The following is a 27,581-nucleotide window of genomic DNA, read 5'->3' as shown; positions in this document are numbered from 1 at the left end:
GAACCGCCGAGATTCCTCGGGCATTCACCCAAGAAAAGCCAATCTTCCCAAAAGAAGGAACCTCCACCAACTACGGTGACGGCAAAGCAGCCTTAGAACGAACATGCCAAACCGCATCACAGATTCAGCATGTAACAAACTGCATAACACAGTCCCCCAAAGTAAGCTGGGAACATACCAGACAAACAGGGCCTCTGTTTCTCCAAACTGAGCCAAATTGATGACCTACATACTCAAATCCCTGGCTAAATCAAGGGAATTTGAACCAGCTAATGCCTAAGTAACCCCCGGCATCAAAATAGGTCGATTTCTGCGAAACCCAGAAACCACTCTTGGCAGAATTACCAACCGAGTACTCAATTCCTCTCTATCCACCTGAAGATCAAACAAGGCTCTTGTGAGACAAAACCACCACTTCCGACACCCGCCCTGCAGACGTCAAAGTCAATAGCCTGACCACTTTACAAAAGAGAAATTTCGTAAAGAAACTTATTAGGCTTGACTCCACATCGGCTTGTAAAGTATGGATAAGCACGACCTAGCTGAAAGTCCTCCATAGGAGCCTCCCTGGATACACACCGAGACACATAATTACTACAACAACGGTGGTAACGCTGTGCCGTCAGTTTTTTCCTAGCCTGAAGAATTGTAGAAACGACTTCACTGGGAACACCCATTCTGCTTAGGATACGACATTCAACCGCCCCGCCGTTAAAGGCAGCCGCGGTAAGTCCTGATACACGCCCCGATCTTGTTGTAACATTACCTCACTTAAAGGAAGAGGGCAGTAATTTTCTATGAGTAAACCATGAAAAACTGGATAGCCAACCCTCGCTGGTTAGACCGGATTTCAGAGGATCATCGGAACCTTCGATCATCTTACTCTTACCACTGTCAGAAAGGTGAAATCGGAGAGGCCACCTAGACCGACTAAAAACACCCCCGGTGTCACGAGGATGTCCACTGCTATATCCTGAGTGTCCCTTAACCTGGAACAATCTACTTGAGGCCTCTCGTTAAGGCGAGACGCCAACATGTCCAATTGCGACACTCTACAAAGACTTGTCACGTCTGGGAAAGCTTCTCGATGATGACAGTATTTTCCCCGGCTGGATATCATGTCCGCAAAGAAAATCTATTTCTCCGTCGTTTACCACAGGAACGAAGACTGCTAACATAGCGTTTACCAGACTTCTCACTCCACAGCAAACTGTGTATCTTCTGCCATTTCCGCTCTTTCCTTGTTGCGCCCTAGCGGCTCACTTACGCCATTGCTGACAAGTCTTCTGGCAGAATTAACACGGGCAGAACACGAAGAATACGTTCGTCTAAAATAGCTCATAATTCAAGAAAGCTTACAGCAGACAAGTTTCCCAACTTGACCTCATCCTCTGGAAACACGTGCCTTGCAAAGGACTGCTCCCCAGCTTCGGAGATCCATATGCACGGACACCAGGATCTAAACCTGGATCCCTAAGCTTCATTCCTCTAGAAAGAAAGAACCGAGCAGACACCACAGGAGCGATGTCCTGGCCGTATTGATTATATTCCGGTGCATGCGCAGATGAGACCCGGACCACCTTTCCAACTGGTCCCATGAAAACCACTCTGGAATTAGACCTGCTCACCGAAAAAGGCCTCTTATGCCGCATCCATCTGTCTTATTAATGAAACCTATTGTTGAGGTGTCACCTCAAAGCCGACCCAACTCTGGATCCTCAGACCTCTTTTGAAACCACTTCTGACATCTGTCGTTGGGAACAACAGGCTAATTTCTGCGCCGAAGAACAGTCAGAGGTAAACAATGATATGCACCTTTTTACAGGGAACAACCAGACAATGTCCTGAATGTGACGCACCTCTGTATGGCGTCGCGTGCTACCTCCCCTTCCATAGGGGAGAGGTAAGATCTATTAGAAAAACAGTAAGGGGAAACAACCGTAACCCAGAATGTTCCCCTTTGGCTTCTATAAATAACCCACAGGTCCTAGTCTATTCCTGGACTAACTAAAATTTAGTAGACAAGTGATCACCGGAGTGGGGACCAGCCAGATAGACTCAGCGACAAGTGGTATATGTAGTGAAAACAGAAACTACGTCCACTTCTGCGTACCTAACAAGGCTGCAGAACACCTACCTTTTCATCTTCCACTGTCTACCCAGAAAAGGAAGAAAGAACGGTATCGAACCGGATAAACGACTGCATCCCACAAAAGAATGCGTCATCAACCGTTGTGAAGGAGGTTCACTCACGAATTTAGACTTACCAGCGGATACCGCCGAGATTGACTGAAGAGAGGCCACACCAAACAGCCGTATACCTCCCACCAGCATCTCCCGGAGACCTCCTCCGCATTTTTCCGGTCATACCACCTGCTGTCACGTGACAGCCTGCTGTAATGTCATAAGAAAAAATAAACATAGGCAAGCCTACCCACCCTTGGGTAGGATCCTTCTATCGGATGTCTTACCCGACAACCACACTCCCTCAAGTGCATACTTTGCAAATAAGGTCAAAGTATAGAAATAAAATTTCACTTAGCTGCCTGTGTATGATCCTTTGCGACCGGGCTCTGCGTCGACCAGGAGTTGACTGTCATAATTTTCTCTCCGCGTTGTGAAGAGACAAATATTCGGACTCCTTGAGAGGATCGAAAGCAACTCGTCCTGGCCAATCTAGAGCTTAATCAAAGCGCGGTCAGTACATGAGAAGAATACCATTATTTCAGCATTCATGGATATACATAATGTAATACACAATACAACACCCATATCGTAATCATGCATATATAAAGTTATATCCACACCTATATACATATAGAGATAACCTATACGCAAGTGGGTTGTCCAGACCTGTCAGGTCCCTAGTGACAGTAATGTGTTGTGAATGTGTATGACCAAGTACTGACGTGCCCCCGATGTGGATCTACCAGGAACTTTGCGGCCGACAGAAACCGGGTAAATGTCGACAGCACGGAATAGTAAGCGGGCAAAATAATAATAATCTGGGAACCCCAAGGGGTCTGAGGGAAGCATACATCTACAATTGTAATATCACTCCCCCTACTTATATATATATATATATATATAAATAAAATATCTATATATCAATACAGGTACAAGGCAATAACAGCCTGTTAATTCTTTTACCCAGGCATTACCGTTGATGCCGACAGGGCATCGACCGATCGCCGTGTCTCCCCTAGCGTGTTTACTTGTTTTTAAGCACACAAAAGCAACCTGCTAAAACTTAGCTGTTAAAATCAAGTACCGGCAAGCGTCGGCGAAACCGACAGTTATCCCCACCGGAGCTGTTGACAAAGCCGACACATGTCGACTAACCAATAGTGTGTAAGCAAAAAGGGAAACAGTGACTTCATGTTAACACCAACAGGAGTATGCGCCCATTAATTAACATAATGCTATATTACACCCATATAGCATTAAGAGTACTGTGTCCCCCCACCTTCAGTAAATTTTGTCGGGGACCTGAGGAAAAATGGCGCCGACTCCTGTGTAAAGGCTAAGCTCCGCCCCTCCCGGCGCGCTTAAGCCCCCCAACATAAACCTGAAATTTTACTAGGGACTTATATACAGGGATAAATCCCCTGCATATATATATATATATATATATACACATACATATACAACACACAGCCCAGGGCGCCCCCCCCCCCCCCCCCGCACCCACGGAAACCGTTGGTGTGTGGGAGCCCTGGAGCGCAGCGCTCACGCTGCGGTGCCCTGTCGGGGTGAAGACACCCGGAGTCCGGGTATGTTCCCCCGCCCGGGAAGAGTTAAAAACTGCTGCCCAGGACGCTCCCCCCCAGCGTCCTGCACCCATGGGGCCGGTGTGAAGAGATGGCGCACAGTGCGCTCCAACCCACTGGCGGGGTCCGAGACACGGAGCCCCGGCCCCGCCAGCTTACCTTTACCTCTGCAGCCCAGGGTGCTCCCGTCCCTCTCGGCGCCCTGTACCTCCGGAGCCGGCGCCGGAGGAAAACCGGCGCGTAGTGCTCGGGAACATGCTGGCGGGGTCCGGGGCAAAGCGCCTCAGCCCCGCCGGGAAAGCCAGCGGCGGCAGGAAACGGCGCGTGATGCGCCACGATGAGCTGCCGGGGGACCGGGACCCGGAGCCCCGGCAGCACCAGATATAACGTCAAAGATATTTTAAATAAAATAAATATAAAATAGCCCCAGTAAATAAGATGGCCAGGGCGCCCCCCCCGCGCCCCACACCCGGGGAAGCTGGCTGTGGAGGGAGGGAGGGGAGGGGGGGGGGTGCTATATGCTGATGGGGGTAGGAACTACAGTGCCCAGGCACCGATCCACTGTTCTGTCAGACCCCTTAGGAAAACCCAGTAACTGCTGCCCAGGGCGCTCCCCCTCAGCGCCCTGCACCCTGAGAGTGCGTTGGTGTGTGGGAGCATGGAGTGTAGCACGATCTGTTACCTCCGTTACTGAAGTCTTCTGCCGTCACTGAAGTCTTCTGTTCTTCTCATACTCACCCGGCTTCTTTCTTCTGGCTTCTGTGAGGGGATTGACGGCGTGGCTCCGGGAACAAGCAGCTAGGCGCACCAAGTGATCGAACCCTCTGGAGCTAATGGTGTCCAGTAGCCGAGAAGCAGAGCCTTGAAACTCACAGAAGAAGGTCCTGCTTCTCTCCCCTCACTCCCACGCTGCAGGGAGCCTGTAGCCAGCAGGTCTTCCTGAAAATAAAAAACCTAACATAAAGTCTTTCAGAGAAACTCAGTAGAGCTCCCCTAGTGTGTGTCCCATCACTCCTGGGCACAAAGTCTAACTGAGGTCTGGAGGAGGGGCATAGAGGAGGAGCCAGTTCACACCCAGTTTAAGTCTTTATAGTGTGCCCAAGCTCCTGCGGATCCGTCTATACCCCATGGTCCTTTTGGAGTCCCCAGCATCCTCTAGGACGTATGAGAAATACTATTATTGACCACCCTATTGAGCAATGACCCAGAAGAATATAAAGTCTGCCCATATGGGGGCCATGTTTGTGTGCAATGATGCCATTTTGTGTACGAGAAAAGTGGAGTACTGACGGATTCAGTATGAAATCCAGACTATCAGGAAACCGATGGTAAAAATCTAGACGCCGGAATCCCGACCTCGAGCGCACTGTGTCCTCTTGCGGGATAACCGCGCTTCAGGCCCGATACTAATCTATTCCCCCTCCGGTGGTGGCGTGGACCACCACCCAAGTGGGGATTTTGGGCTGTGGTCGGGATTCTGACCACAGGCATTTCAACGGGTGTCGGGTTTTCGGCATCTGTATTTTGACCGCCAGTCGGGTAATTAACTGCTTACCGTACTGACACAGAAATTAACAAAATCAGGTTTTAAGCATCTATTGCACATCATGAATAATCCAAATTGTTGCATTTGGGGGGCTATTCAGAGGTGGATGTAGACATCTGGAAATTGCAAATGGGTGATTTTTGGATGTCTGCGCACGTGCAGCAGCTTCAGTCAGAGAGCTATCATGATGCGATCGCATCTCAGAAGGATGCGATCATGTCATGATTGACAGACAGTAGGCTTCTCGGGGAGGCGACGCAGCCTTGTTGGGAGTGGACCAGGAAACGCAGTCGTGTCATGGCTGTTTTCATGGCCGGCCGATAATGTTGCCTGCAATTTCTGCGATTGGAAACATGGCGGCGGTGCGCGTGCCTACGCTGCCAGGCTGCATAGACAAGGGTCAACCTCTATTTGAGGTTTCTTGCGATGCAAGTACAATTGAATTGCTATCGCAACGCTGGGCAGTGCCACACATGCTGGGTGGCCTTGCCCTGTGCTGGACAGCCCTCAGCATGCAATTTTAGTGGTCGCAGTTTTTGCTATTTTAGTAAAAAATGCGACCAACTCTGAATAACCCCCTTTGTCCATACTGTCATGCACAGCACTGAGCTATTTAGCCACAAAGCAACATAGGGGTCATTCCGACCCGTTCGCACGCAGCGGTTCTTCACTGCGGTGCGAACGGGTCGGGACTGCGGCTGCGCGGCGTTCGCCAGGCAGCGACGCCACCAGCGCAGAAAGTGATCGCAGTGGCTATCACCTGAAGACTGACAGGCGGTAGGCGTTCCGGGGCATCAACTGACCGTTTTCAAGGCATGGTGAGGCGAACGCAGGTGGATCCAGGCGTTTGGAGGGCAGATGTCTAACGTCAATCCCAGGAACTTCGTCGCTGGATCCGTTGCACAGGGTAAGTAACTCTTACCCTGGTCTTGTTTTGCAGGAAACTTTTTTAGCATAGCAGGGCTGCACGAGCGATCGCAGCCCTCCTATGCTAAAATACACTCCCCCATAGGCGACGTCAAGTTGATCGCACAAGCAGCAAAAAGTTGCTACGTGCGATCAACTTGGAATGAGGGCCATGGTTTACTCTGTTTATTGGAATATGTAGTGTGAGTTTATTGCCTCATAGATTACACTGCCCTGCACTGATACTTTTGCTTTTGTGAACTATGGGGGTCATTCCGAGTTGATCGCTCGCTAGCAACTTTTTGCAGCACTGCAATCAGGTTAAAACTCAGCAATACTGCGCATGCGTATGCACTGCAATGCGCAGGCGAGTCGTACGGGTACAAAGAGGATCTGACCTGATCGCAGCGCAGCGAAAAAAACCTAGTGTGCGATAGGGAATGAATGACCCCCACAGTCTTCTCTGTTTCCTATAACAATTTGTTATACATTACTAATACTTAATTGCATAAGGATTATACAAACCTTGCTCCATTCATGAGAGCAGAAAGATGACATACTTGAATTGAATTCATTTAACTGGAAATTTCCTGTCAGGTTTAAAGCACTGGCAGTGTAATAAAACCCAGAAAACGCCTGTAAAACAAAAAGAGATGTTCATGTGCGTGTTGTAGGACTGGCTACAGATGTGCCCTCATACATCTTGCCTCAAAATGCCACACAGCGGGAGATGCCTGGTGTACGTGAGCTGACAAGTGTCGTGCAACTCTGTTAACGTTGGGGGATCTCTTTTTGCAGAAAATGCGCTATACGAATAAGACGCACAAGCAGACTCAGCTGATAAAAATTATATGTGGCATGCCTATATTCTGTGTGCGTCTGCGATTGTATCTGCATATCAAATGCTACGTTACAATGTTTTCCAGAAGAAAACAATAGCATAGTATTTCATATGCAGCAAAAAGCTGCTTGTGCATCCTATTCGTATCATTTTGTGAATAAGACGCATTTTAATGAAAAAAGTCGCTCGGTGCTAGGAAGTCTAGGGCTGTTTAATGTGCAGGGAGGCTAGCTGTAAGTGGACACATCTGTATATCAGCTTCTAAGGGAATCCACCAATGAAACCAAGGAATACAATACTTGGTACATTTGTTTTACCTATAAAGGGGGTAACCAATTAGCCATGAAAAAGAGTTTTCGCAAGTTTTTTTTTTAACCACCAATTTTTCCCCCCAGCCTATCCAATTAGCCCCGTTTGTTCTGACCGAAAAAATTTAGTTTTTCACTCGAAAACACATGGGGGTTACATAGAAACATAGAAACATAGAATTTGACAGCAGATAAGAACCACTTGGCCCATCTAGTCTGCCCCTTTTTTATTTTATCCTTTAGGCAATCTCAACCCTTTTTTAACCTTAATTATTTGTAAGGATATTCATATGCCTGTCCCAAGCATGTTTAAATTGCCCTACAGTCTTAGCCTCTACCACCTCTGATGGGAGGCTATTCCACTTATCCACTACCCTTTCTGTGAAGTAATTTTTCCTTAAATTTCCCCTGAACCTCCCCCCCTCCAGTCTCAATGTATGCCCTTGAGTTCTAATACTTCTTTTCCTTTGAAGAATGTTTCCCTCCTGAACTTTGTTAAGACCCTTGATATATTTGAAAGTTTCTATCATGTCCCCCCTTTCCCTTCTCTCCTCCAAACTATACATGTTATAGGTTAAATTTACTAAGATGGGAGTTCTATTTAAGTTGGGATGTTGCCCATAGCAACCAATCAGATTCTAATTCCCACTAATGTAGTACCTTCTAGAGTATAATACCGGGAATATGATTGGATACTATGGGCAACATCACATCTTAAATAGAACTCCCATCTTAGTAAATTTACCCCATACGATCAGCGAAAAGTCGCGGACCTATGTGTTTTCACACCCACAATTGTGGAAAAAAAGTCTTGTTATCGTAGATTTGGCTTTGTCTGCCTGATGCAGGTAAAATAAAATTCCTGATAAGTGCTGGCATTGGGGCTAATTGGATAGCCCTGGGGAAGGTAATTAACCATGGTAAATTACTACGGCTAATAGGATACCGCCCTTGATTGTATATTTGGTTTATAAGCCATAATTATTGCATTGATATGGCTTTTTGCCATTCTGCTAATATGGTGCTTTTCGTTTTACAGTAAATTTAGTTCATTAGTTTCAGCACGTCCCATTCATTTGGCAGTTTTTCAGCCCAACAGAAGATGTCAGGAGCCTGCAATATAGTTCAATATAATCAATACTTGCCAATTAAATCTAATTCATAGAATGGAATTATTTTCTATCTTTCCACTGGTTATTGTGTTGTATTACATCCAGGAGACCTTGGGCCTAATTCAGTCCTGATTGCAGCAGTAAATTTGTTCTCTAATAGACAAAACCATGTGCACTGCAGCATACTCTCCAACATTTTACACATAAAAATCGGTATAAATTAGGAAAGGGGTGTGGCCACATCCCTTTTCCTATACTTTCAATGGAGTTTGGAGAGCCAAAAATTGGTACAGACCATAAAAAAAAGGTACTGTACCTGCTAAAAAGGTACAGTTGGAAGGTATGCTGCAGGTGGGGCAGATATAACATGTGCAGAGAGAGTTAGATTTTGGTGGGTTATATTGTTTCTGTGCAGTGTAAATACTGGCTGCTCTATTTTTACACTGCAATTTAGATTTCAGTTTGAACACACCACACCCAAATTTAACTCTCTCTGCACATGTTGTATCTGCCCCCCATGCAGTGCACATGGTATTGCCCATTAGAGAACAATTTGCTGCTGCGATCAGGTCTGAATTAGGCCCCTACATAGTTATCATTAGTCCTCCAGTAAAGTATTTTATTATATAACATCCTAAGGACTAACCAATGTGGTATATTTGTATAATTTCTGTTGATATACTTAACCAAGACAGCAGTGGTCAATTAACGGCTTCTTGTACCTGTCAAGATTAATATAGGTGCAATCACTTTGCTGAATAAATGTCACACTGTTCATATTGAGATTTTGTTCTAATGACCAGACCTGAGAAATACTGCACACTACTGTCAGCTTCCTGATTATTGTTAATTCCACACACTTACAGATGTGTCCTCATACATTATTGCTGCAGTTGCACCAAACAGCCCCGCTTGGAGTGCCAGGTCCCGAGAGACTCTGCTTGTGTTCTGCATCTTTTTTTGCGTCTTTGTTGCATGATGTGACTTGGACGCACCAGGAGGCTGTGTTTTGATATGACACTTGTATATCTGTGTACGACCGAGGGGGTCATTCAGACCTGATCACTCGCTAGCGTTTTTTGCCACACTGCGATCAGGTCAGAACTGTGCATGCGTGTGCACTGCAAAGCGCAGGCGCATCACACAGGTACAAAGCGGATCGTTGCTGTGCAATTGGTTTTACGACGAATCCATTCGCACAGCCGATCGCAAGGAAATTGACAATAAAAGAAGGCGTTTGTGGGTGTCAACTGACCGTTTTCAGGGAGGGGTTGGAAAAACACAGGCGTTTCCAAGTGTTTGCAGGGCGGGTGTCGGACGTCAATTCCGGCCCCGGACAGGCTGAAGTGATCACAGCGGCTGAGAACGTTCTGGGCAACTCAGAAACTGCACAAAGTTTTTTTGTACCACTCGGCTGCACATGCGATCGCACACTTGCACAGCTAAAATACACTCCTCGGTGGGTGACTATGCGGACGCAGGACTGCAAAAACCAGCTAGCGAGCGATCAGGTCTGAATGACCCCCTGAGTATCTGAATCTGCACACAAAGTGCTACATGGTGTCACGATCCGGGTATCTGGACGCCATTTCTTACCCATCAGATGCCTCCTAAGGCTGGCTCAGCGCTCCAGGACCGGATCCCATCTGTTATCCTGATGTGTACATTCCTGTATCCTCTCCTGTCACTCTGGGACGCTGTCACAGTAAACGCCATATTACACCTGGCATGGCGTCTCCCGCGGCCTCCGCCGCCGTCCCTGAACTTCTGCATGCAGAGTGTCTGAGTGGCGATTACGTCAGCCGCGGCCTCCGCTGTGTCCGCGTGGTTGGATGTGCATCTGTCAGCCTGGCGCCTCCTGTCTCCGGTGGCCGGCGCCGCCATTACTGGTTTCATTACCACATGGATTACAAACCAAACTTCCCTCCAAGTGTCTGCATGGGCGCAGCCATCTTGGATTCTGTCAGCTGATCATTTCCACCAATCTGTTCTCAGTATTGATAATCTGCATAATTGCCTAGCCAATCCCTTCCTTGCTGCAGGTATAAATACACTGTGCCTGAGCAAGGAAGGCGTCAGTGCTTTGGTTGTCAAACCTAGTTCCTGTTTGTCTCTCTCCTGTGATTGTCTTCCAGGTTCCAGCTCCTGTCTCAAGACTTCCACCATAGAGACCCGCACCAGCATTCCACCTGCGGTGTAGCCTGACTCTCCAATCCATTGTGGATTCATCTGTTTCCAGCTACAACATTACCTGCTTCCAGCTCAGCTTCCAGCAGAGTACAGCTTCCCTTAAAGGGCCGGTGTCCTTTCTACACTTTACCACTCTCCACCGGTATTATTATTTCTCCGCTCTCAAGTTCTACATTTCAGTTCATATTTCATCGCTCCCAAGTTCATTTATTATTTAACTGGTTCCAGCCAGTATCCACTCCGTGCTAACAACAGTCTGGTTCCAGCCAGTATCCACAGCAGCTGTTTTATCTTCAGCAACCCAGCTTTTCCTGGAACACCAGCTGGCACAATCCTGGGTTATCTCCATTGCTACAGTCGGGCCTGGTAAGGACTTTCCATCTAGAAGATCATAAGAACTATCTCACACTACCAGTGCCCTGTGGCTCCTGCCATCCTGTAGTACCCAGGAACTGTATTTATTCTTTGCTGACTTTTACGTTTTCTTTTACTGCTGCTGTGTTGCGGAGTTGTCATAATAAACATCATTGACTTTTATCCAAGTTGTCGTGGTCACGCCTTCGGGCAGTTATTATTCATGTTACTTACATGTCCAGGGGTCTGATACAACCTCCCAGGTTCCGGTACATCTCAGCCCCTACAACTGAGGCTGCCTCCCGTCAGCTCAGGCCCTCAGTTGTGACAGTAAGCACTGACCTAATGAATCCAGCCGGAGACCAGGATCAAGCGGCCAGGCCGATGCAAGAACTGGCAGCCCGACTAGAACATCAGGAGGCTGCACAGGGCCACATCATCCGCTGTCTCCAGGATCTCTCTACTCGGCTGGATGGGATTCAGACAACTCTCCGTGGATCAGGCGCGTCTGGTGCGTCAACCACAGTGACTCCAGCTACAACCCCACCCACCTTACCCATTTCTGCTCCACGTCTTCATCTTCCAACGCCAGCAAAATTTGACGGATCTCCAAGATTCTGCAGGGGATTTCTCAACCAGTGTGAGATTCAGTTTGAGCTACAACCTGGCAATTTTCCCAGTGACCGTACAAAAATTGCCTACATTATTTCTCTTCTCAGTGGCTCAGCCCTTGATTGGGCATCACCGTTATGGGAGAGGTCCGACACCCTGCTATCTTCCTACACTGCCTTCGTGTCAACATTCAGGCGCATCTTCGACGAGCCAGGCCGGGTAACCTCAGCTTCATCCGAGATTCTCCGTTTACGCCAGGGGTCACGTACTGTAGGACAATATCTGATACAGTTCCAGATCCTGGCATCCGAACTGGCATGGAACGACGAGGCCCTGTATGCTGCATTCTGGCATGGCTTATCTGAGCGTATTAAAGATGAGTTAGCTACCAGAGACTTACCTTCTAAGTTAGATGAGCTAATCTCACTCTGCACGAAAGTTGATTTACGTTTCAGAGAGAGAGCAACTGAGCGTGGAAGATCATCTGCTCCAAAATCTTCTGCTCCTCCTCCTCGTCAACTGTCACCATCTAAAGATGAGCCCATGCAACTTGGCCGTTCCCGTTTAACTCCTGCTGAGCGCCGAAGACGTCTCTCCGAGTTTCTCTGTCTCTATTGTGCAGCTCCGTCTCACACCATTAATGCCTGTCCCAAACGTCCGGGAAACTCCAAATCCTAGCTCGCCAAGGAGAGGGCCGGCTAGGAGTAATGATCTCCTCTCCATCTCCTCAAGATTGTAATCTCCCAGTCTCGCTTCAAGTTGCTCAACGTTATCGGAACGTCATTGCCCTCCTTGATTCCGGAGCAGCTGGGAACTTTATTACCGAAGCCTATGTTAAACGGTGGTCCCTACCCACCGAGAGACTTTCTTCGTCCATTTCTTTAACTGCCGTGGATGGCAGCAAAATTTTTGATGCAGTTATTTCTTTAAGGACTCTACCAGTTCGTCTGAGAGTGGGAGTTCTTCATTCCGAACTTATTTCTTTTTTAGTGATTCCAAGAGCCACACATCCTGTGGTCCTGGGCCTTCCATGGCTCCGTCTTCACAATCCTACAATTGATTGGACGACTACGCAAATCCTGGCATGGGGTTCCTCCTGTGCTGAGACATGTTTGTTTAAAGTATTGCCTGTCTGTTCTTCCTCCCCCAGGTCGTCTGATGTTCCACCTCCTCCATATCTAGATTTCACGGATGTGTTCAGTAAAGCTTCTGCTGATATCCTTCCTCCTCATAGAGAATGGGACTGTCCGATTGATCTCGTTCCAGGGAAGGTTCCACCTCGAGGCCGAACTTATCCGTTGTCTCTGCCTGAGACGCATTCTATGGAGGAATATATTAAAGAGAACCTAGCAAAGGGGTTCATTCGACCTTCTTCTTCAGCCGGCGCAGGCTTCTTTTTTGTAAAAAAGAAAGATGGTGGTCTGCGGCCGTGCATCGACTACAGGGGTTTGAACGACATTACCATCAAGAACCGTTAGACCTTTACCCCTGATTACTGAGCTCTTTGACAGAGTTAGCGGAGCTACCATCTTTACAAAGCTGGACTTGCGAGGTGCATACAATCTCATCCGGATCCGTGAGGGTGACGAGTGGAAGACCGCCTTTAACACCCGTGACAGACATTATGAGTACCTCGTCATGCCCTTCGGATTGAGCAATGCTCCAGCTGTCTTCCAGCATTTTGTCAATGAGATCTTCAGAGACATTCTATACCGTCATGTCGTGGTCTATCTAGACGATATCCTCATTTTTGCCAACGATTTAGAGGAACATCGTTTTTGGGTTAAAGAGGTTCTGTCCCGTCTCCGTGTCAATCATCTCTATTGCAAATTAGAAAAATGCGTCTTTGAAGTCAAGTCCATTCCGTTTCTAGGGTACATTGTGTCCGGTTCCGGACTAGAGATGGATCCTGAGAAACTACAAGCAATCCAAAATTGGCCGGTACCCTTAACCCTCAAAGGGGTCCAGAGGTTCTTAGGGTTCGCCAACTATTACCGAAAGTTTATACGAGACTTTTCCACCATTGTGGCGCCTATTACTGCTTTCACTAAGAAGGGTGCTAACCCGTCCAAGTGGTCTGAAGAAGCCATGCAAGCATTTCATCTTTTAAAACAAAGGTTCATCTCTGCGCCTGTTCTGAAACAGCCTGACATCGACTCTCCTTTCATCTTAGAGGTGGATGCCTCCTCCGTTGGAGTAGGAGCGGTGTTATCTCAGAGGGCTAAAGATGGCCATTTACACCCTTGCAGTTTCTTCTCCCGGAAGTTCTCCCCAGCTGAGCGCAACTATGCCATTGGCGACCAGGAGTTGCTAGCCATCAAGCTCGCTCTAGAAGAGTGGAGGTATCTGTTGGAGGGAGCTTCTCATTCAATCACCATACTTACAGACCACAAGAACCTTTTATACCTGAAGGGCGCACAATGTCTCAACCCTCGTCAGGCCAGATGGGCACTTTTCTTTTCCAGGTTCGACTTTAAACTCCAGTTCTGTCCGGGCTCTCAGAATCGCAAGGCCAATGCCCTTTCCCGCTCATGGGAGCAAGAAAATGAGTCAGAGTCTTCAGACAAGCATCCTATTATAAATCCGTTGGCATTCTCCACGGTAGGGATGGACTCTACGCCCCCATCAGGGAAAAGTTTTGTGAAGCCGATGCTAAGGAAGAAGCTCATGCATTGGGCCCATGCTTCCCGTTTTGCCGGACATACAGGTATCCAAAAAACCCTGGAGTTTATCTCTAGGTCCTATTGGTGGCCAACTCTGAAAAAGGACGTCTTGGAGTTTATTGCATCTTGCCCAAAGTGTGCCCAACATAAAGTATCCCGCCAGTCGCCTGCGGGGCAACTGGTTCCACTATCCGTTCCCCGTCGACCATGGACCCACTTGTCGATGGATTTCATTACAGACTTACCCATGTGCAACAAGTTCAATACCATCTGGGTGGTAGTTGACCGGTTCACCAAGATGGCACACTTCATTCCTCTCACCGGTCTTCCGTCAGCTTCCAAGTTGGCTCAAGTATTCATACAAGAGATCTTCCGACTCCACGGTCTTCCTGAAGAAATTATCTCAGATCGAGGAGTTCAATTCACAGCCAAATTCTGGCGAAGTTTATGTCAAGTCCTCCAAGTCAAGCTAAAGTTTTCCACGGCTTACCATCCTCAGACCAATGGTCAAACCGAGAGGGTGAATCAGGACTTGGAGGCCTTCCTCCGCATCTATGTGTCCTCCTCTCAAGATGACTGGGTTCAATTACTTCCCTGGGCCGAGTTCTGTCATAACAACCAGTATCATTCTTCATCTGCTTCAACACCATTCTTCACTAACTTTGGATTCCACCCTAAAGTCCCTGAGTTCCAACCGCTTCCAGCAACTTCTGTTCCCGCAGTGGATATCACCTTGCATCAGTTTGCCAATATCTGGAAGAGCGTACGATCAGCTCTGCTCAAGGCATCGTTCAGGTACAAGAAGTTTGCGGATAAGAAGCATCGAGCAGTTCCTGCTCTCAAGGTGGGTGATCGGGTATGGTTATCCACGAAGAATTTGAGGTTAAGAGTTCCCAGTATGAAGTTTGCACCTCGCTATATCGGTCCTTTCAAGATTGAACAAGTCATCAATCCTGTTGCTTACAGACTCCAGTTGCCTCCCTTCTTAAAAATACCCAGGACATTCCATGTTTCCCTGTTGAAACCGCTGATCTTGAATCGGTTTCATTCCTCACTTCCTCCAACTCCGAAAGTCCAAACTCAACGAGGCGTTGAGTATGAAGTGGCCAAGATCCTGGACTCACGTCACCGTTACGGTCAACTACAATATCTTATTGACTGGAAGGGTTATGGTCCTGAGGAACGTTCATGGACCAATGCTTCTGATGTCCATGCTCCTGCCTTGGTCCGGAGATTCCATTCCAAGTTTCCTCAAAAGCCAAAGAAGTGTCCTGGGGCCACTCCTAAAGGGGGGGGTGCTGTCACGATCCGGGTATCTGGACGCCATTTCTTACCCATCAGATGCCTCCTAAGGCTGGCTCAGCGCTCCAGGACCGGATCCCATCTGTTATCCTGATGTGTACATTCCTGTATCCTCTCCTGTCACTCTGGGACGCTGTCACAGTAAACGCCATATTACACCTGGCATGGCGTCTCCCGCGGCCTCCGCCGCCGTCCCTGAACTTCTGCATGCAGAGTGTCTGAGTGGCGGTTACGTCAGCCGCGGCCTCCGCTGTGTCCGCGTGGTTGGATGTGCATCTGTCAGCCTGGCGCCTCCTGTCTCCGGTGGCCGGCGCCGCCATTACTGTTTTCATTACCACATGGATTACAAACCAAACTTCCCTCCAAGTGTCTGCATGGGCGCAGCCATCTTGGATTCTGTCAGCTGATCATTTCCACCAATCTGTTCTCAGTATTGATAATCTGCATAATTGCCTAGCCAATCCCTTCCTTGCTGCAGGTATAAATACACTGTGCCTGAGCAAGGAAGGCGTCAGTGCTTTGGTTGTCAAACCTAGTTCCTGTTTGTCTCTCTCCTGTGATTGTCTTCCAGGTTCCAGCTCCTGTCTCAAGACTTCCACCATAGAGACCCGCACCAGCATTCCACCTGCGGTGTAGCCTGACTCTCCAATCCATTGTGGATTCATCTGTTTCCAGCTACAACATTACCTGCTTCCAGCTCAGCTTCCAGCAGAGTACAGCTTCCCTTAAAGGGCCGGTGTCCTTTCTACACTTTACCACTCTCCACCGGTATTATTATTTCTCCGCTCTCAAGTTCTACATTTCAGTTCATATTTCATCGCTCCCAAGTTCATTTATTATTTAACTGGTTCCAGCCAGTATCCACTCCGTGCTAACAACAGTCTGGTTCCAGCCAGTATCCACAGCAGCTGTTTTATCTTCAGCAACCCAGCTTTTCCTGGAACACCAGCTGGCACAATCCTGGGTTATCTCCATTGCTACAGTCGGGCCTGGTAAGGACTTTCCATCTAGAAGATCATAAGAACTATCTCACACTACCAGTGCCCTGTGGCTCCTGCCATCCTGTAGTACCCAGGAACTGTATTTATTCTTTGCTGACTTTTACGTTTTCTTTTACTGCTGCTGTGTTGCGGAGTTGTCATAATAAACATCATTGACTTTTATCCAAGTTGTCGTGGTCACGCCTTCGGGCAGTTATTATTCATGTTACTTACATGTCCAGGGGTCTGATACAACCTCCCAGGTTCCGGTACATCTCAGCCCCTACAACTGAGGCTGCCTCCCGTCAGCTCAGGCCCTCAGTTGTGACACATGGTTGCAGCTGCAGCTTTTTTCAAGTTCTGTTCTGCTCCATATACAGACTCGGTCGCGCACAATATACAAGTGTTGCATATAAAAGTAATCAGCACAGTCTCCTTGTGCGTCCTAGTCACATTGTGTTGTGACTAAGACACATTTCCCCCCCAAAAAAGACGCTCAATGCTATCAGAGTTGCACAGGACCTGGCGGCTTACTTACGCAAGGCATCTTACACTGCAAGGTGTATTGAGGCTAGATGCATGAGGACACATCTGTAGGTAATTTCTACCATAGTTTGGGATCACCTAATCCAGAATAAAGATAAAACCATTTGTGGTTACATTACACTGTTAAACGAGACAGGAACCTGTGTGGCAGCATAAATCCCTTTAGTAGTTATACTTTATACTGGTATAAGGGATAAATACATTCTTGCTTTGTTTGAATATGCTAATTAATTTAACTAAATGATATCACATTTATTTAATAACATTTTACTATTTACTTAGTACACTCACAGTACCAGTGTACCTTTTAATGTTATTACATTAAAAGTTATGTTTTACATAATACATACTGTTTTTCATATTTAGTAATAAGAGTTTCCCAGTAAGCATTTTTTTGCCTTTTATCCCTTGCATAATTACTATCTGTTAATATCAGAGCCGTAACTAGATGTGTGCAGAAGGTGCATTGCCCACAGTGCATTTGCCCTGTGGGCGCACCTTCTACATACACCCCGAGTGGCCGCATATTCCCCCCGTGATGGCCGCTCCTCCCGTTCTTCCGTGCCTGGCGCCCGCACCCCAAGCTCGGTGCCGCTGGTCGCTGCTGTAGTCAGCAGCAGCGCTGGCTAACCTGTCATTCTGCCTGCCCGCGGTCCGCCTCTTCCCTGCAACCATTGGGGTGTAGTGGGAGCGGCAGTGCTCCGCTGCAAGAGCAGACCTTCTCTGATGTGCACAGAGCCAGGGACACATGTCTCAGCCTGGGACTGCTGAGAGATAACCGGCAGCCGCTTATGTTCACTCCGGGCAGCTTCACACCGATCCTGTGGAGAAAGGGGCTGCGCCGATGACCTCTCTGCAGTGTTCAGACCAGGTAGCGGATGCACCCCGGCGCTGAGTCCCAGCTGATTTAGTTTACAGGTGGCAGCAGTAGCATTTCCCGCACCCCCACCCCCCCTTCCTGTCTCCAGCAGCGCGATGTACACACCGGGCCATCACGCGCCTCCGGCTCTTACTGGCGGGGAGCCGCGCAGAGGATGCTAAGGCTCTAACTAGCGGGCCGCAGCAGCTACATACCACGTTACCCGCACGAAAACATCCCAGTCACTGCCATGACCGCCCACTCACAGAAGAGGAGCAGCTCCGAGCCTCCACACAGCCAATGGGTGTGTGTTTTTCAGAAAGTCCTGGGAGGGGGGGTTTAGCGGCAGTGGCTGCTGGGTGGGTGCTGCCTAATGTGTAGAATAGTGGGACTGGGACTCTGCTGCTTAATGTGTAGAAAATGGGGACTTTGACATCCTAATGTGTAAAAAAGTGGGACTTGCTGCTTAATGTATAAAAAATACGGACTTGCTGCTTAATGTGTAAAAAAGGGGAACTTTGACATCCTAATGTGTAAAAAAGTGGGACTGCGTCTGCCTAATGTGAGGGACTTTGCCTACCATTATGTTTAAAAATAAGAATTTACTTACCGATAATTCTATTTCTCGTAGTCCGTAGTGGATGCTGGGGACTCCGTCAGGACCATGGGGAATAGTGGGCTCCGCAGGAGACAGGGCACATCTAAAAAGCTTTTTAGGTCACATGGTGTGTACTGGCTCCTCCCCCTATGACCCTCCTCCAAGCCTCAGTTAGGTACTGTGCCCGGACGAGCGTACACAATAAGGAAGGATCTTGAATCCCGGGTAAGACTCATACCAGCCACACCAATCACACCGTACAACTTGTGATCTGAACCCAGTTAACAGTATGATAACAAAACGAAGTAGCCTCCGAAAAGATGGCTCACAACAATAGTAATAACCCGATTTTTGTAACAATAACTATGTACAAGCATTGCAGACAATCCGCACTTGGGATGGGCGCCCAGCATCCACTACGGACTACGAGAAATAGAATTATCGGTAAGTAAATTCTTATTTTCTCTAACGTCCTAGTGGATGCTGGGGACTCCGTCAGGACCATGGGGATTATACCAAAGCTCCCAAACGGGCGGGAGAGTGCGGATGACTCTGCAGCACCGAATGAGAGAACTCCAGGTCCTCCTTAGCCAGAGTATCAAAATTTGTAAAATTTTACAAACGTGTTCTCCCCTGACCACGTAGCTGCTCGGCAAAGTTGTAATGCCGAGACTCCTCGGGCAGCCGCCCAGGATGAGCCCACCTTCCTTGTGGAATGGGCATCTACATATTTCGTCTGTGGCAGGCCTGCCACAGAATGTGCAAGCTGAATTGTACTACAAATCCAGCGTGCAATAGACTGCTTAGAAGCATGAGCACCCAGCTTGTTGGGTGTATACAGTATAAACAGCAAGTCAGACTTTCTGACTCCAGCCGTCCTAACTATATATATATATATATATATATATTTTTAGGGCCCTGACCACGTCTAGTAACTTGGAGTCCTCCAAGTCCCTAGTAGCCGCAGGCACCACAAGAGGTTGTTTCAGGTGAAAACGCTGACACCCCTTCATGAAGAAACTGGAGACGAGTCCCAGTTCTGTCCTGTTCAAATGGAAAATTTTAATATGGGCTTTTGTAAGACAAAGCCGCCCATTCTGACAATCGCCTGGCCGAGGCCAGGGCTAACAACATGGTCACTTCCCATGTGAGATATTTGTCAACAGCATGGTCACTTTCCATGTGAGATATTTCAAACCCACAGATTTGAGCGGTTCAAACCAATATGATTTTAAGAAATCCCAACACTATGTTGAGATCTCACGGTGCCCCTAGGGGCACAAAAAAGCTGTATATGCAATACATCCTTTACAATCTGGACTTCAGGAACAGAAGTCAATTCTTTCTGGAAGAAAATCTACAGGGCCGAAATTTAAATGTTAATGAACCCCAATTTGAGGTCCAAAACACTCCTGTTTTCAGGAAGTGTAGAAATCGACCTAGTTGAATTTCCGTCGTGGAGCCTTCCTGGCCTCACCCACGCAACATATTTTCACCACATGTGGTGATGACGTTGTGCGGTCACCTCCTTCCTGGCTTTGACCAGGGTAGGTATGACCTCTTATGGAATGCCTTTTCCCCTCAGGATCCGGCATTCAACCGCCATGCCGTCAAACGCAGCCGCGGTAAGTCTTGGAATAGACATGGTACTTGCTGAATCAAGTCCCTTCTTAGCTCCCCAGGCCCTTAGTCCTCTGTGAGCATTTCTTGAAGTTCCGGGTACCAAGTCCCTCTTGGCCAATCCGGAGCCACTAGTATAGTTCATACTCCTCTATGTCTTATAATTCTCAATACCCTGGTTATGAGAAACAGAGGAGGGAACACATACACAGACTGGTACACCCACGGTGTTACCAGAACATCCACAGCTATCGCCTGAAGGTCTCATGACCTGGCGGAATACCTGTCCCGTTTTTGTTCGGGCGGGACGCCATCATGTCCACCTTTGGTCTTTGCCAACGGTCCACAATCATGTTGAAAAACTTCCCTATGAAGTTTCCACTCTCCCGGGTGGAGGTCATGCCTGCTGAGGAAGTCTGCTTCCCAGTCGTCCACTCCCGGAAAGAACACTGCTGACAGTGCTATCACATGATTTTCCGCCTAGCGAAAAATCCTTGCAGTTTTCACTGCCCTCCTGCTTCTTGTGCCGCCCTTCTGTTTACGTGGGCGACTGCCGTGATGTTATCCCACTGGATCAATACCGGCTGACCTTGAAGCAGAGGTCTAGCTAAGTTTAGAGCATTATAAATTTGCTCTAAGCTTATTTATGCGGAGAGAATTCTCCAGACTTAATCACACTTCCCTGGAAATTTTTTCCCTGTGTGACTGTTCCCCAGCCTCTCAGGCTGGCCTCCGTGGTCACCGGCATCCAATCCTGAATGCCGAATCTGCGGCCCTCTAGAAGATGAGCACTCTGTAATCACCACAGGAGAGACACCCTTTTCCTTGGATATAGGGTTATCCGCTGATGCATCTGAGGATGCGATCCGGACCATTTGTCCAGCAGATCCCACTGAAGAGTTCTTGCGGGAAATCTGCCGAATGGAATTGCTTCGTAATAAGCCACCATTTTTACCAGGACTCTTGTGCAATGATGCACTGACACTTTTCCTGGTTTTAGGAGGATCCCGATTAGCTCGGATAACTCCCTGGTTTTCTCCACTGGGAGAAACACGTTTTTCTGGACTGTGTCCAGAATCTTCCCTAGGAACAGTAGACGTGTCGTCGGAAAAAGCTGCGATTTTGGAATATTTAGAATCCACTCGTGCTGTCGTAGAACTACTTAAGATAGTGCTACTCCGACCTCCAACTGTTCTCTGGACCTTGCCCTTATCAGGAAAGCGTCCATGTTTCTTTTAAGAAAAATCATCATTCCGGCCATTACCTTGGTAAAGACCCGGGGCGCCGTGGACCATCCAAACGGCAGCGTCTGAACTGATAGTGACAGTTCTGTACCAGGAACCTGAAGTACCCTTGGTGAGAAGGGCAAATTTGGACCTGTAGGTAAACGTCCCTGATATCCAGTGACATCATATCGTCCCCTTCTTCCTGGTTCGCTATCACTGCTCCGAGTGACTCCATCTTGATTTGAACGCTTGTATGTAAGTGTTCAAATATTTCAGATCTCACCGAGCCGGTTGGCTTCAGTACCACAATATAGTGTGGAATACTACCCCCTTCCTTGTTGTAAGAAGGGTACTTTGATTATCACCTGCTGGGAATACAGCCTGTGAATTGTGTGAGGGGGAGACGTCTCGAATTTCCAATGTACACCTGGGATATTACATGTAGGATCCCGGAGTTCCCTTGCGAGTGTTGCTGAAACTCTTGAGATGACCCCCTACCGCACCTGAGTCCGCTTGTACGGCCCCAGCGTTATGCTGCGGACTTGGCAGAAGCCGTGAGGAGCTTCTGTTCCTGGGAATGAGCTGCTTGCTGCAGTCTTCTTCCCTTTCCTCTCCCCCTGGGCAGATATGACTGGCCTTCGCCCGCCTGCCCGTATGGGGACGAAAGGACTGAGACTGAAAAGACTGTGTCCTTTTCTGCCAATATGTGACTCGGGGTAACAAAAGGTGGATTTTTCAGCTGTTGCCATGGCCACCAGGTCCAATGGACCGCCCCTTTATACGGCAATACTTCCATATGCCGTCTGGAATCTGCCTCACCTGACCACTGTCGTGTCTTCGTCTGGCAGATATGTACATCACATTTACTCTTGATGCCAGAATGCAAATATGCCTCTGCGCATCACACATATATAGAAATGCATCCTTAAAATGCTCTATAGACAATAAAATCCTGTCCCTGTCAAGGGTATCAAAATTTTCAGTCAGGAAATCCGACCAAGCCCCCTCAGCGCTGCACATCCAGGCTGAGGCGATTGCTGGTCGTAGTATAACACCAGTATGTGTGTATATACTGTTATGATATTTTCCAGCTTCCTATCAGCTGGCTCCTTGAGGGCGGCCGTATCTGGAAACGGTAACGCCATGTTTTTTATAAGCGTGTGAGCGCCTTGTCCACCCTAAGGTGTGTTTTCCAACTCGCCCTTACTACTGGCGGGAAAAAGGGTATACCGCCCATAACTTTCTGTCGGAGGAACCCCACGTATCATCACACACTTCATTTAATTTATCTGATTTATGCAAAACTACAAGTAGTTTTTTCCCACCCTACAAAATACCCTTATTTGTGGTACTTGTGGTATCAGAAATACGTAACACCTCCTTCATTGCCCTTAACATGTAACTTGTGGCCCTAAAGGAAAAATACGTTTGTTTCTTCACCGTCGACACTGGGGTCAGTGTCCGTGTCAGTGTCTGTCGACCGACTGAGGTAAATGGGCGTTTTTACAAGCCCCTGACGGTGTCTGAGACGCCTGGACCGATACTAATTTGTCCGCCGGCTGTCTCATGTCGTCAACCGGCTTGCAGCGTGTTGACATTATCACGTAATTCCATAAGTAAGCCATCCATTCTGGTGTCGACTCCCTAGAGAGTGACATCACCATTACAGGCAATTTTCTCCGTCTCCTCACCAACATTTTCCTCATACATGTCGACACACACGTACCGACCTACAGCACACACATACAGGGAATGCTCTGATAGAGGACAGGACCCACTAGCCCTTTGGGGAGACAGAGGGAGAGTTTGCCAGCACACACCAAAAGCGCCATAATGTATATAACAACCCTAGAAGGTGTTGTTTCTATATATGGGCTCTTAATATATAATTATATCGCCAATTTATGCCCCCCTTCTCTTTAACCCTGTTTCTGTAGTGCAGGGGAGAGTGGGAGCCTTCCTCACCAGCGGAGCTGGTCAGGAAAATGGCGCTGAGTGCTGAGGAGAATAAGCTCCGCCCCTTTCACGGCGGGCTTTTCTCCCGGTTATTAGGAAAACTGGCCTGGGTTAAATACATACATATAGCCTTAATGGCTATATGTGATGTATTTATTTGCCAAATAGGTATTTATATTGCTGCCCAGGGCGCCCCCAGCAGCGCCCTGCACCCTCCGTGACCGTGTCAGTGAGCCGTGTAGCAACAATGGCGCACAGCTGCAGTGCTGTGCGCTACCTCTCTGAAGACTGTGAAGTCTTCTGCCGCCTGTTTCCGGACCTCCGTTCCGCCGTCTTTCTTCAGCGTCTGTAAGGGGGATCGGCGGCGCGGCTCCGGGACGAACCCCAGGCTGACCTGTGTTCCGACTCCCTCTGGAGCTCAGTGTCCAGTAGCCTAAAACTTCAATCCTCCTGCACGCAGGTGAGTTGCAAGTCTCTCCCCTAAGTCCCTCGTTGCAGTGATCCTGTCGCCAGCAGGAATCACTGATTAGAAACCTAAAAAAAAACCTTTACTAAACAGCTCCTTAAGAGAGCCATCCAGTTTGCACCCTTCTCGGACGGGCACAAAAACCTAACTGAGGCTTGGAGGAGGGTCATAGGGGGAGGAGCCAGTACACACCATGTGACCTAAAAAGCTTTTTAGATGTGCCCTGTCTCCTGCGGAGCCCGCTATTCCCCATGGTCCTGACGGAGTCCCCAGCATCCACTAGGACGTTAGAGAAAAGGGGATTCTGCCTGCCGTAATATGTAAAAAGGGGGACTTTACTGCCATAATGTGTAAACGGGGGACTCTGCTGCCGTAATGTGTAAACGGGGGACTCTGCTGCCGTAATGTGTAAGAGGGGGACACTGCCTGCCATAATGTGCAAAAGGGGGACTCTGCCTGCCGTAATGTGTAAAAGGGGGACTCTGCCTGCCTAATAAGTAAAAAGGGCGACTCTGCTGCCGTAGTGTGTAAAAAGGGGACTCTGTCTGCCTGCCTAATGTGTAAAAAGGGGGACTCTGCTGCCTAATGTGTAAAAAGCAGTCTCTGCTGCCATAATGTATAAAAAGGGGACTCTGCTGCCGTAATGTGTAAAATGGAGCTTTATCTGCCTAATGTGTAAAAAAGGGGACTCTACCTGCCGTATTGTGTAAAAGGGGCTATGTGGCCATGCCCCTATATTTTTGGGTCGCGCCTACGGCGCACACTGGCCTTATTTTATATATGGGGGGCGCCGATGCTGTTTCTTGCACACAGCGCTAAAATGTCTAGTTACGGCACTGGTTAATATTAATAGTGTAAGCATGTTATCTGCATTTATCTGAATTTACAAGTGTTTTTCAGCTGTCCCCGTCTGTACATAACATCACATATATTTAACAAAAGGTAAACTTAAGTGGCACTGTGTTTCGTTGTTATATCAGCTACTGTATATATGATCTTACAAACGTGCCAAAACAGCAGTCTTATGATGTAAAACAGGTTCTCAAGCTCGGTCCTCAGAACCCCACACAGTTTATGTTTTCCAGCTCACCCGGCAGGTGCATGGTGTATCACCAACTGGCACATTTTAAAAATTCACAGGTGACCTGGAAAGCATGAACTCTGAGGGGTCCTAAGGATAGAGGGGCAGATACTGTATATTAAGCCTGGATAAGGGATAGGGGGATATGTACTAAGGCTACGACCACACATACTCCGCTCACTTCCCCACTTTTATCACTGCTTAGTACTTGTCCCCCAAAGAAGTGATAAAGCACTGATAAGCGCAAGGTGATAAAGCACTAGCCAGTCAGCTCCTAAATGTCATTTTTCAAATCCGTAATAGGCCCAGATTTATCAAGCCATGGACAGTGATAAATTGCAGAGTGATAAAGTACCAGCCAACCAGCTCCTGTTATTTTTCAAACACAGCTTGTGAAGTGGCAGTTAGGAGCTAATTGGCTGGTACTTTCTCTCCATCCACTTTATCTTAGTTCAAAGCTTAGTAAATAGACCCCTAAATATGTATCTACTGCAGCCAGAATTATTTTCCAGTGTTGATTTCGCTAGAATAAATCAGGAAATAGAGGCCTGGATGTAGTCTTCTATCTCTGATAGTTGCATTGTAGCATCTCCTGTGTAGGACTGAAACTTATGTTTTAAACACTGTATAAAAAGCATTGCTTACCGAAAATGTTCCTATTACCATTGGCTGGTAAACTCCATCAAATGAACAGTCTTGTTCTCCATGGCATGATGTCAAATTAAATAGAGAGGACACTTTGTCCATACACTGGCCTGGATCTCCTGTCCCCTGAAAATGGATGAGCTGATCTGGTTTGTAATTTGCTGGCCGGAATGATGCAGAGCACAAACTCCCAAATACGTGACTTGATGTTAAATTCACCTTATAATTGTGTGGGTAGCAAGGGTTATCAACATACAGTTTCCCTGGTGAACCCTAAAAGTGGAAAGATAGACAAAAGAATAGTGTAGGGTATGAAAGTAACAAATTAAACTCGCCTTGAGACGCAACATCACTTGGGAGGCATACAAATCATGTTACCTTGGCATGCTTTGTGGATTTAGCCTTTCGCATAGAACAAGGGGGTAAATTTACTAAGATGGGAGTTCTATTTAAGATGGGATGTTGCCTATAGCAACCAATCAGATTTCAGGTATTATCTTCTAGAAGGTGCTAGATAAATGAGAAGTAGAATCTGATTGGTTGCTATGGGCAACATCCCATCTTAAATAGAACTCCCATCTTAGTAAATTTATCCCAAACAGTGATTAAGTAGAAATATGTGGTGCATGGTATGAAAGGACCACTCGATATATGAGAAGCAATGCAGTGGGACCAACTAATGGCCTAATTCCTGCAACATAACTAAATAGTCATTACTATTGCTGCCATTCTTAACCCTGCTAAAGCCTTGAAGGAAAATCTTGTACAATTGCTGGTAGGGGCCTGTGAAATCCACTAAATGTTCATCATTGCTGCAGGTAGAAGGTAACTAAATGGGGTAAATTTACTAAGATGGGAGTTCTATTTAAGATAGGATGTTGCCCATAGCAACCAATCAAATTCTACTTCTCATTTATTTAGCACCTTCTAGAAGATAATACCTAACATAGTAACATAGTATCTGAGGTTGAAAAAAGACAATTGTCCATCGAGTTCAACCTATTTGTGGTCTCCTATGCATGATGATTTGACTAAAATTTCTGACTGATGCTGCTGTCAGCCGTTGCATTTTATCCCTATTTATAGTAACTATAATGCATGACTATGCACCATACCCCTGGATATCCTTATCCATTAGGAATTTATCTAACCCATTCTTAAAGGTGTTGACAGATTCCGCCATTACAACTCCCTCGGGCAGGGAATTCCAAACACGTATTGTCCTTACCGTGAAAAAGCCTTTACGCCGTATTGTGCGGAATCTCCTCTCCTCTAACCTGAGCGAGTGTCCACGAGTCCTCTGTGTTGATCTAACCAAAAACAGGTCCCGCGCAAGCTCTGTGTATTGTCCCCTTATATATTTGTAGATGTTGACCCTTTTAGTCTCCGCTTTTCCAATGTAAACATGCCTAGTCTTTCAAGCCTTTCCTTGTATTCCATCGTCTCCATGCCCTTAATTAGTTTGGTCGCCCTCCTCTGTACCTTTTCAAGCTCCAGGATATCCTTTTTGTAGTACGGTGCCCAGAATTGTACACAGTATTCAAGGTGTGGCCTCACTAGTGATTTATATAACGGGAGTATAATACTCTCGTCCCTAGCATCAATACCCCGTTTTATGCATGCTAATATCTTATTAGCCTTCTTTGCTGCAGTCCTACTTTGGGTACTACTGCTTAGCTTGCTATCTATGAGGACACCTAAGTCCTTTTCCAGTACAGAATCCCCTAATTTTACCCCATTTAGTAGGTAGGTGTAATTTTTGTTCTTGTTACCACAGTGCATTACCTTACACTTGTCTGTGTTGAAGCGCATTCTCCATTTGGCTGCCCATGCTTCTAATTTAACTAAGTCGTTCTGAAGAGACTCGGTGTCACGATCCGGGTATCTGGACGCCATTTCTTACCCATCAGATGCCTCCTAAGGCTGGCTCAGCGCTCCAGGACCGGATCCCATCTGTTATCCTAATGTTCACATTCCTGCATCCTCTCCTGTCTCTCTGA

At 47.4% G+C, this 27,581-nt stretch overlaps 1 protein-coding gene across 2 annotated transcripts in view; it reads right to left on the bottom strand.

Moving 5' to 3' along the window:
- Positions 1 to 27,581, bottom strand: part of ENTPD3 (ectonucleoside triphosphate diphosphohydrolase 3) — a 160,436-nt gene that overhangs the window by 16,439 nt on the left and 116,416 nt on the right. Inside the window, exons 7-8 of one of the 2 annotated variants that reach the window (XM_063922330.1) lie at positions 25,582 to 25,854; positions 6,748 to 6,858 (exon numbers count right to left, since the gene is read on the bottom strand). In XM_063922330.1, coding sequence (XP_063778400.1) covers positions 6,748 to 6,858; positions 25,582 to 25,854 — 384 coding nt within the window. The remainder of the gene's footprint in view (positions 1 to 6,747; positions 6,859 to 25,581; positions 25,855 to 27,581) is intronic. The other variant, XM_063922331.1, reaches the window with a different exon arrangement.

This window comes from Pseudophryne corroboree, chromosome 5 (assembly GCF_028390025.1).
Source record: "Pseudophryne corroboree isolate aPseCor3 chromosome 5, aPseCor3.hap2, whole genome shotgun sequence".
Lineage (NCBI taxonomy): Eukaryota > Metazoa > Chordata > Amphibia > Anura > Myobatrachidae > Pseudophryne > Pseudophryne corroboree.
The sequence above is the reverse complement of the archived record's forward strand: the minus strand, read 5'-3'. Positions and strand labels throughout refer to the sequence as shown.